Source organism: Phallusia mammillata, chromosome 6, assembly GCF_965637545.1.
Source record: "Phallusia mammillata chromosome 6, kaPhaMamm4.hap1.1, whole genome shotgun sequence".
In the NCBI taxonomy this organism is placed as follows: domain Eukaryota; kingdom Metazoa; phylum Chordata; class Ascidiacea; order Phlebobranchia; family Ascidiidae; genus Phallusia; species Phallusia mammillata.
In genome coordinates, this window is record NC_137257.1 from 5,158,628 (window position 1) to 5,169,516 (window position 10,889).

Below are 10,889 nucleotides of genomic sequence, written 5' to 3' on the forward strand. Positions count from 1 at the left end.
ACAGAATGCGCTGGAACTTACGGTCACAGCTTTGGTCCCTTTTTCTCTCGCTGTGAGCGGAGTAAGAGAGAGACGGAGAGAGAGTACGGAGCAAAATTCTTTTTTCGCAATTTTTTCGGTAAATTTGTATGCAAATCTTTCACTTGTAATGTGACTCAGAGAGCCAGAAAGAATAGGACAACAGTTCTCGCTTGCAGTTTCGTATTTGCTTTGTCCTGACGTTATACGAATAGGGAACAGTCATTTTATGTTTACAGATTATAGTAATGAAGTACAGTTAGTAAACCATACGACAGCAGGTTTGTTTGAATAGGGAACTGACGATACTAAATACTTCGGCAGAAATATATGTTAGTAAGAAATTTATGTACTAGTCGCTACTGTTTGGTTCTGGGTTTTATGTTTACAGCATGTTGTAATGTCGGACTTCATTTTGTGCTGTAAAACACACCCTAAATTGAAGCTATATATAACCCTTTTGTTTGTGAAAAGGGTTAGTTCGTCTGTGTGATTGACAAATATAAAGTTACGAAACAAGCAACTGTGGACTTTTAAATACGCCACAGACCAGTAATATATCATTGAAAGATAGAAACAGGAGAATAATACAACTAGTACAGAAAAACTGACTGTTTGTCCAACTTTTTCAGTTACAGTTTGAACTAAATATTTATGTCATGATGGACACAAAATATACTTAGTTTAACAGTAACAGCAAACATATTTTTTTTAATTGTATGTCAGTAGTATTTAATTGCCATTTGTGTTATGTGTTAAACTGTACAAAAGTTGGATATATGTATATTTGTTCCACATTTTGTTTTGAACTATTAGATAGGTGTAAGAAAATGTTATACCAAGCTTCTTTCAAAGCATGTAGGGGTTATTTAGAGTTCAGCTATAATCAAACCAGTAAGTTAAGAATGCTCAGTAGTAGTAGCTGGCTAACATTCAATAAATGTTAACTTTTCCCTTATGTAATTAGGACATGTAATGTTATAATAATTGTAGCTGTTGGATTTGTCAATCCAAGTTACTTCTGTTTTTATGGATTTTTCTATTGGCCTAATGCTCAGAAAACATTCAATTAGCATAATTTATCATTTAAAATTATGTGAAAGGTGACTTTATGCATAATTTAACTAATTTACATGAAGATAATAGGAATTTGTCATGCTTTAATTAGAAGACATATAACCTGTGGTGTGAAATTGTAGGAACAAGTAAATGAGCATGTCATTACCATACAGTACAAATCACATGAATGTACAATAAGGTCAAACCACTAGTGTGCATTGTATCAGGCATAAATTTAAATTGACTCGGCGCTCCTTGATTATGTTTGTGGACATTTGCATACTAAAAACTTCTTGTTATGTGTGCTTAACTGATATGAGTGTTTCTGTTCTATTGTCTGCAGTGCTTGGTTCCCTTTTTGTATGAGCTTTGTGTCAGACACAGCTTTAACTGGCTTTGGTTTTTTTTTAGAGAATGACTTGTTCGCCCTGTAGTCAGAAATGGATGTGAAATTTTCCACTGCTTCTGAGGCAAGGTCTGGTGTGCCTGCTGAAACGGCTACCTTACATGGTGCACATTCTAAGGATTTAAAGGATCCAGTGGGCCCGTCCGATGAAATTAAAGCACCTCTTGAAAGGAACGCAGACAGTGGTTATCACACTGGCAGTTGGAGTGAAATTGAATGCACTGCGTCTATAAATGATAGGGATTTGGAAGAAAGGAAAATTATGCAGACCGAAAGGGACATGGCATGCATGTCTGACAAAGCATGCCTCAATGGCACTGGAAACTACACAGACACATCTTTTACAAGTGGATGCTTGTCATGTGCAAAGGAACAGGCCAACACCAAAACTAGCTTTACGCAAGGTGGCGCCGTTATGTGCAAGCACAGTGTTTGTAATTTTACACAACGAGATCAACTACGTCGGCATTCTGATATAGACAGTAACGGCAATGTTGTGCCACGGACAGTTAATTCCAGAATATACGAAAGTGGAAGCGTAACAACAAATTCCCAACTTGAACATTGCGGCATACCGAATTATGCATGCATTTCGCTAACTGGTAATACACCAACGCTTGTGCAATCAACCACCTGTTCAAATACCTTGAATTATCAAGCATCTGTTAACATACAATCAACAACCACACAACCACTGTTTTCTAATTCAACTCATGGGACAATAAGCAGTAATGGTTTAAAAAATTCAGCTGACAAACTTGAAACTGAAGCCCAAGACTTGGCTTTAAAGATAGAATTTTGTCTAAAATTTGGCTACACAGCTAGTCAGGTAAGAATAATATGTTTAATATCATGATTTGTAGTGCTAACCTTTTGTAGTGCTTGATGCTTATTTGTAATGCTTGTTGAAGGTGACCAAAATTATTAATATGTGGTGTTTTTCTGTAGATTCGGGCAGCTATAAGCAAGTTAAGTTACAAGGCAACAAAAAATGACATCATCAAAGAACTTTTTAACTTTTCCTCTGTGGAAAACCCCCTTCTTTCGCATGGGCCTCTTGTAGAACAGCTTCCAGTAAGTAAAATGTTTTTCCCCTTTTTATAAGTTGCTGATACTCAGAGCTAAATTATTTCAACTTTATAGGCTGATCCAAAATATGGAAACCTTGTTATGAGGGGTATTTCCCCATCATCTCAGGATATTTACCATAGTAGAGGGCCTTTAACACTTGAAAACGGAACTAAACAAGCACCACCAAAACCTGAAGAGGATGACAGTCAAAATTTAAGACCAATTGTTATTGATGGTAGCAATGTAGCCATGAGGTAGGTTTCTAGTTTACCAAATGCTGAAAATTGGAACCTTTGTGTGAAATGTTAACATTTTTGTTTTCTGTTTCAAGCCATGGCAACAAGCAGTACTTTTCATGCAAGGGAATACTTTTGGCTGTGGATTTTTTCCGAATGCGAAACCATCGAGATATAACAGTGTTTATCCCGCAGTACAGGAAAGAAACACCTCGACCAGATGCCCCTATACGAGGTAGCTATCAGCTCTTTAATAATCTTGTGTGCCAACAAATTTGGTTTCAAAACTTCTGTCTGGGGTTATGCAGTTCAGATGTAGGTAATTGAAAAAAAACGTGCAAGATAGGTACTGGGGTTCTCCTGTTTCTGAATGGGCCATGGTATTACTAGCAACATGACCAACTTCCCAGTCTTTTGTTTGCTCGAGCGAGAATCTTACCACATCGGCGGGGTTTTCCCCTATGGTCGATGACGCTGGCCACAAAGCAAATACCCAGTCCTTCGTGCTGTTTTCGCCTTAAATGTGTTATTTTGGATCACGTTTATTCGCAGATCGTGAAATTCTTGACGAACTTGAACAAGAACGCATTCTGGTCTACACACCCTCTCGTTGCATCAACGGCAAACGCGTTACATGCTACGATGACCGGTTTATCCTACGGTTAGCTGAAGAGACCGATGGAATTATCGTCAGCAATGATAACTTTCGGGATTTACAAAACGAAAAACAGCAGTGGAAAGAATTGATCGAAAAAAGGCTACTTATGTACTCTTTTGTAAACGACAGGTGTGCATTTAGGTTTAAATTGAGTTTAATCGGTTTAAGCGCTCAATTTAACACATATTTGGTCTTTGCATGGTCAGGTTTATGCCTCCTGATGACCCTCTTGGGAGAAATGGCCCGAGCATTGACAATTTCCTGCGAAAACGACCCGCTTCTGAGGAGCAGACCAAGCCACAATGCCCATATGGTACGCGCATTGAATCATATACCATGTTTTCTATCTGAGTACAATTTGTTAAAATTACGCAAAATTTGTAGGCAAGAAATGCACGTACGGCAAGAAATGCAAGTTCTTTCACCCGGAGTGTTCTTTCTCGCAAAAGTCGGTCACCGAACAGCTAAAGGAAAAGTCTGAAAAGCGAATGCAAGTGTCGAAGGAGGCTGAGACCCTTGCGGCAGAATTAGTGCAAAAGGAATCCCAAACGCCAAGTCCTGAGCGCATGGACACTCTTGATTCTAACAGCGGCCGAAAAATTGTAAGTAACTTTACGGTGAGAAATTACACTCTAGGTTTAGTAAATCTAACAAGGTTTGTTGTTTTATAAAGGACTCACCCCCACATGTAGGATTAAGCACTAAGGAGGGTCCAGAAAGCCCATCCAGTAATCCGAACCACATGGAAAGGTACGGTTCGCGCATGTCACCGTCCTCGCAGCAGCAAGTTAGGCAGCCAATGCCCGCTAATAATATGCCCGGATACCCAAACCCAAGAAGCAACAGTTACCCGTATCACCAGGGTGTTGTAATGGGGCCAAATGACGGCCGACATGCAGTTAACAACGGACAGTACCCCCACAGTGGCGAGAGTTTAAGCGACGGTTTCAGACAAATGAAAATTGCTAATAACTCGTCAAGTCCAATGCACAGCGGTGGACACCCGTTTGTGCACCAAATGAATCAAAGAATGCAGCATTTTTCACACCAGCGTCATATGCCGCAGCAACAACAGCAGCAGCAGCAGCAAATGCCTTTTCGTTATGTAGAACAAGGACCACCGAATCTGCACACCGAAAGTGGGCGTAACATGCGAGCCAACATGGTACAGCAAGGTCAAGGCTTTCACGGTAGTTCGCCTGCGGGCCTTATGTACGACGGCAGCAGTGGGATGATGGTATCACCCCAGGCGCCCCATATTAACCCCTATTACAACCATATGCCGCCCCACATGTACCCTAACCCACAAGTCAATTATCCAGAATACCCTCCACATCAAATGGTGTACTACCCTCCTCAGATACACCACGGGATGATTCAGTACATGACTTCTGTCAGCAGTGGCTCGGGTAGCTCAGTTTCTAAGTCCTTCCCGTTTGTTGATGGCGGTGCACCTACCATGGAGCAACTAAGCACTGTTTCTGTAAACTCAGACGACCCCAAGACCTTTCCTCCGAGGCGACCAAACAGGGTGTGCGGTTATCCTGCTTCGCCTGCACAACAGGTTGAATCACGGCCTCCGGCAGCGGTGGATAATTTGGACAGCGAAGTTAACCCAAGACACAATTTGTTCAAGAATCTGTGCGGTCTATTCCCGCGTGTTATAGTCGAGAAAGTAATGGGTGAACACCCGGAGATGCGGGAGCCAAAACGACTGATTAAACTCTGTCTCGGCGAAGAAAATTAGCGACAGTGTGGTGCGAGATGCTATTGGTGCTGGAATGGGTAAGACTTAAACGTCTGCACGTTCGTATGTGTTGGGGCGGCCGCCCTATAATTTCTTGTCAACGTGTATTTCTATTGCATGTATGTTCGCTCCACCCCGCACACACACATTATATATTGCTACTTGGCGCTTTTTGTCCCTCTTCTATTTCCGCGAAGCAGTGCTGGTTACAGCAACTCAAACCCAATTGCAGGCTGTGTAGATGTACACGAAAACGCTTTGGATAACCACAAAATAGCGGTTGTAGAGCTGGCCAATAAGGGCGCCTTGCTTATATGCAAATTATGTAATCTAGCTGTGTCCCGTTTCCTCTGTGTTTTGCGTGTGTGCCTCCAAACGCGGCATGTCTAGCACACACACACACATGCGCATACAACATGCAATGCTTACCAACAGGCAAACATACAGTGCCTGGTAACACAGTTTTCCAACTCAGACCCGAATGATAACCAGTTACAAACTAAATCTTTTTAAACCTAAAAAATCGGTTTGGCGAACTTGAGAAGCTGAAATTTAAGGTTAGAGTATCCAGCGTTCCCAATTGAAGCGTAAAGTGACGTCAATCGATCACTTCCGGTTGTTGTTCCTCAACGTCACGCAACCTTCCGGTGTTCCGAAGTCGGGGCGTGGCTGTGACGTACTTACTGTTTGTTACGTCACGTAGCGCATCCTGACATGCGTAAATTTGTTACGGTTGTCGAACTTGTGACGTGGCGATACGCTTGAAAGCCCTCAAGTATTTGTAACTCGTCGAGGACGTTCAGTTGGTATTTGCGATCTGTCGAAATGTTAAGTTTGCGAACCAGGACGGATAAATAACAACGGTATTTTCGTTGTCGATGCGTAAACCTACTTTGTACGCAGAGCAATGAATCAAAAATCCGCTCGCTTGGTTCAGAATGCGAGGCACAAACTTAGATGCAAATACAATCACAAGACGGTCTCTTAGTCCAACCGCCTTAGGCACTGGGACAGCGAAAGCATTTGTACAGCAGATAAGGCCTCACGTTTGTAGGCCTATGAAGCATAATCTCCTATTTCTCAATACTGTTATCTCGCTCTTGGCGTGCGTGTTGTTTGTAAACTAGACGGCGAAGATTTCTTTGTCAGATTACAACTTTGATGATCACGTTTTGCTCTGCGCCCAATTAAAATTCCGCTCCGTTTTGCAGTTTCTGCCATTTCTGCACGAACTTGGTTGCGTAATTGACACAATTGAACCCAAACATACGTGCTTCGCCCTTCCTTGTTAAACAAACAATATGTCGTTTGTTGCCGTCGACAAACCCGTCTGTGACATCACAGTAGCCATCGCATGCGAAGTTGGGTTACTGGACTTTCCAATATCAACTGTTGACCCGGGTAATATCGTGAACTGCATGGCAGAACGTTCTAGCGACTGTCCTTTGCATTTCATGCCGTCATATCCATACGTGCCGAAGCACGCTATGCAAATGTCGTTGTTTCCATCGATGTTTGATCCACCCTGAAGTCACGCCACCGTTTCCTACGGCACGACCGCACGGCCACCGTATCAGGTTTTTGTTCCCCTTCAAAGTTTCGGGCTGTTTTTTGCTACAACAACGTGACCTAAGGTTTGGTGTAATCGTCTGGCGGTGTTACCTTACCGTATTGCATAACTCCGTGGTGATTTCCAAACGCCATAAGAGAACCACAGCGCATAGCAGAGTTATAACCAAACACAAAGCATAAAAGTTGGCACAACAAGACATGCCAGATCGGTTATCTGGTGGCCGTCCTCTACGGATAAAAGCCGACGCGACGAAACCCACGCCAAATTGGATGATTTCGACGCGCACACGGAGCGAGATTTCATGCAATCTGTGAGTAGCCTTGGGCATTAACGACCTTCGTTAAGTTCCATCGGACTGTATAGCAGAGGTACGCGTTGTGTGTGTCGTGCCAAAAACGTTGTCGTGTGGTCAGAAGTAATTGCCGCTTTACATTCGGTCAGAAGTCCAACAGCACCGTGTTTTACGCCGATTCAACTCGTTTTTTTCGCGACCGCTCAGAAAATTTAACGTCGCTTTGGGCTATTTCACCTGTCCCGACAAACACCTTGGTAACAACGTCATAGTTAACTCGTTCGACCCCCTGCTGCTCGCGCGAAGCTCCACAACCGTTTGTGACGTCATCGACGCACGATCGGACGAACGTTTGAATCGACTTAGAATCGTGACCGATGGCTTGCTGCTCCCCTGTGTGTTTAGCAGGAGCTCGAAAGGCCGTCGTGTGTTCACTTGTCACGACTTGGGACCAAAAAGCGGAGCATACGCTATCGGGCCTCTGCTGAGACGGCGGGCTTGTGTTTTTTGCTTGCTCTTCGATTTCTATGGCGTATTCGAAAAGCGCTGACGAAATTACGGCACGCAACGCGTACAAAACATCCTTGTTACCTTTCATGCGATGTGTAACTTGATCACGAATGCTCATGTATGGCGCATATTACGCAATACGCAACGAATAGAAACTCTGGCGAAAAATCAATATATTGCGCAACATTTTAATTAAATCCACACTACCAGTCGTGGCATTTTAGCTGCTGGGTTCCTTTGCTGTTTTGCGTGTATTTAAGATTGTGAGTAGCCAGCAATGCTGCCCTTTTCGGCCCCCAACAAGCAGTGGGTCGTTCGTATCCCCTTTACCCACCATTCTGCAGTGTGTGTTTTATTTATTGCCCCTTCCTAACCCCAAAAATCGCTTAACGTGCTTGGCGCGACAATGCGTATTGGTCTTAACAATCACGGTTGCAAAGTTACGCAACGAATTTACTGGTACATTGGTTTTTGCAATGTCTTATGTACATAGTCTCTCCCTTTTAACGTCCTATTAATATTATTATTATTGTTGTTATTCCTGTAATATTGCTTTATACTTGTGTTATGCTTTTTCTCTGTGTTGCGAAATTGTACTGTACATTCTTGGCGTCAATAGCAATGGCTTGACCGGTCGTTTCACATCGATTGGTGCGTATTTCTTTGTTTGTTCTTTATGTGGTCGCGCTCGATAATCGATTAGATCGCGCGCGTGCAAGTTCATTCACTTCCCTTTGTTCAGATTTCGTTTTCTTTTGTGTGCGTCCCGTTGCCAGTAGCAACAGGGTGAAGCCCCAAAACCAAATGTGTTCTTAAATTGCGATCGCCACACTTAAGGGCGCTTTTTATGTTTGTTTGTTTCAACTTTGTTCGTTCAACGCGACTTTTTTCGCCGCCCCCTTTTCTTTTTTAAATGTTTTTCTTCTTTTCCTGCAAAACGTAAAAATAAACGAAAAAATTTCGGAAATTTACCTGTTTTTTTTCAGAATATAGCAAAATCATAGTGCGCCAGGCCTATTAAAGGCGTTGTACCGAATCAGCTGATTTCCCAAGCATTCCCATGTGGCAAAGCACAGTCAAGAAAATCTAGTCTGCGGTGGGATTCGGGCTGATCCCAGTATGCATATGTTCATCTTAGCAGAATATAGCAAGTGTTTAAAAAAAAAAATTTTCTCAAAAACGGAAATGCAAAATAAGTAGTAAATATTGCGAAATTCAACAGAAAACCTACATCATGTGTTCTGACGCAATAACAACAACACACGATGTGTAACATAACACCATGGACAAAATCACATCTGGAGACATTGTAAAGGGAAATGGAAGGGTTCAGATTTCTTTTCTAGTTTAAGAAGTGATTCTAAAACACATTGATCTCTGGCATAACAAAAATACTGTATAGGAGGAGCTACTAAACAAAGCGACAACTGTCATTTGTAGTCAATTTCGTAAACGCATGTGAAACACAGACAAAAAATGCTTTTGTTTATCTTATGACTGTGCCTTTGTTTTTGTTCCCAAGGGGTGGCTATGTTATGTACACGTTGTGTAACTTTCCCAGACGTAATAGTAATAACCAAATAAAGTAGTCCAAAGAAATGTTCCAATTGGCTGCTGTGTTACATGATATTGTGAAAACAAACAGACACCTTAGTAACAATAACTTTCCTTAACTAAAGTTGTAATGTTAACTGCCAATGTTTAAGGCATAACAACTATAAAAATGTTAACTTGAAACAAGGTGTGTCATGTTTTAAACAACTAAATGTAACCAAATCATTAGCACCAAGTCATTTGTGGTGCACATCTTACGTGTTTTGGTTTGTTTTGTTCAAGTGTTCGACCTTATTGTCTTGAATTAGATACCACAATCATGTAATTTGTCCAGTAATACACTTCATTTTGAGTCGCAAAAAACGATTTGGACATACCATCTTAGATTTTTTTTTCTGAGTCTGTAACAACTGGACGAAAAACGGGCTTAATATTTTTAGGCGAAACCGACAGGTCAATCCAAAAACGTATGGGGCCAAATGTTACAAGCAGAAACAGTCCAATTTTTACTCCGCGTGTTCCGGTCTAAATCATGAAGGCAACCAAAAATCGCCACGTCGTGAATGACCACCCATCCAACGTGGCAGAAGCGCTCAATATTCGTACCCTTTATGCTAAGCACTACTGCAAAATGGAACGGCTTGCGTGCGAACGTCTATGTATTCGTGCACGATTCAGTTCTACATGTTCTGTACTCTGGCAAAAATACCTCGCAATTGCGTATGTGAGCTCCCATTTCCAAAGATAGATTAAGGGGACGTTCTGTTCGTTACGAAAACTGCTGACATTGATTGCACTATATCATAGTTTTGATGAATGTGGAAAATTGTATGCAAATCATGTGCACGCATGTTGTATGTATGTATTTGAATGTGAAATTTCATGTGAATTTTGGCTGCCAAACACAGACGCACATTTTGGCGACACGGAATTTGATGTTTGCCCGGAACATTGATCGACACAACAGGACAATTTAAATGTAAATTGATGTCGATGTGTTAAAATCGATTTTCCAAACTGTATGTAAATTTGTCTACCTCTACCGTGCGTCGAATTCACAGTAGACTTATATAGCGACAGAAATATGGGACTTTTTGAAATCAATCAAATGTGTTTTTTGGACATTGTAATAGTTATTGAACCATATTCCCAAGTAAACGAGTTAAAGCTTGTTTTGCCTTTAGTTTGGCGCTTGTCTGTGAAGTATGGGTATAATTAGACTGTAATTCGTTGGAGCACAAAACGAAACGTTAATTTTGCATCGATTATTGGCAACAGTGATGGTAAAAATGTCTTCAACATACCTTACGATATACAAGCTTATATTTAAGTCGTTTCTGGGCCTGTTGAAATTCGAAATTAAAGATGAATGAGGAGAATTTAATGCGAGGTTTCCATCAACAATAGAACAAACTTTACAAAATATACTAAAAGTAATTTATTTACAAACACAACCGCCAGAGTACTTGTGTATGTTGAATACATCATACAAACGTTTCAACAATCGCTGTTGTCATCATCAGTAGTTTAGGAAAGTTCAATTCCCGAAATAAACTACAAGTAAAATGAGTAGTTTCGTTTCGACAAGCCGAAAAACATTTTGATGGTGGGCGTCTGTTTTTGAAACATCGTTAAGTGTGGGGTCAACTCGGATACAACCAGCGGTTACCAGTTCTGTTCTGCGTCATTTACAGAACATGCCGACGAGAGAGGCCTGAACAAGACGAGCTCGAGTCAAAACAGGCGATGCTGTACTTTGGCGCAT

The 10,889-nt window shown here is 41.5% G+C and overlaps 1 protein-coding gene across 1 annotated transcript; it reads left to right on the plus strand.

Annotated features, from left to right (window-relative positions):
• Positions 1–1,466: 1,466 nt before the first annotated feature.
• On the plus strand, positions 1,467–8,537 carry LOC145233237 (uncharacterized). The gene is made up of 8 exons (XM_080097929.1): positions 1,467–2,312; positions 2,432–2,557; positions 2,627–2,808; positions 2,886–3,025; positions 3,343–3,577; positions 3,655–3,761; positions 3,833–4,050; positions 4,122–8,537. The coding sequence occupies exons 1-8, from the start codon at positions 1,518–1,520 to the stop codon at positions 5,193–5,195; spliced, it is 2,877 nt and encodes a 958-aa protein (XP_079954055.1). The 5' UTR covers positions 1,467–1,517; the 3' UTR covers positions 5,196–8,537.
• Positions 8,538–10,889: the final 2,352 nt, after the last annotated feature.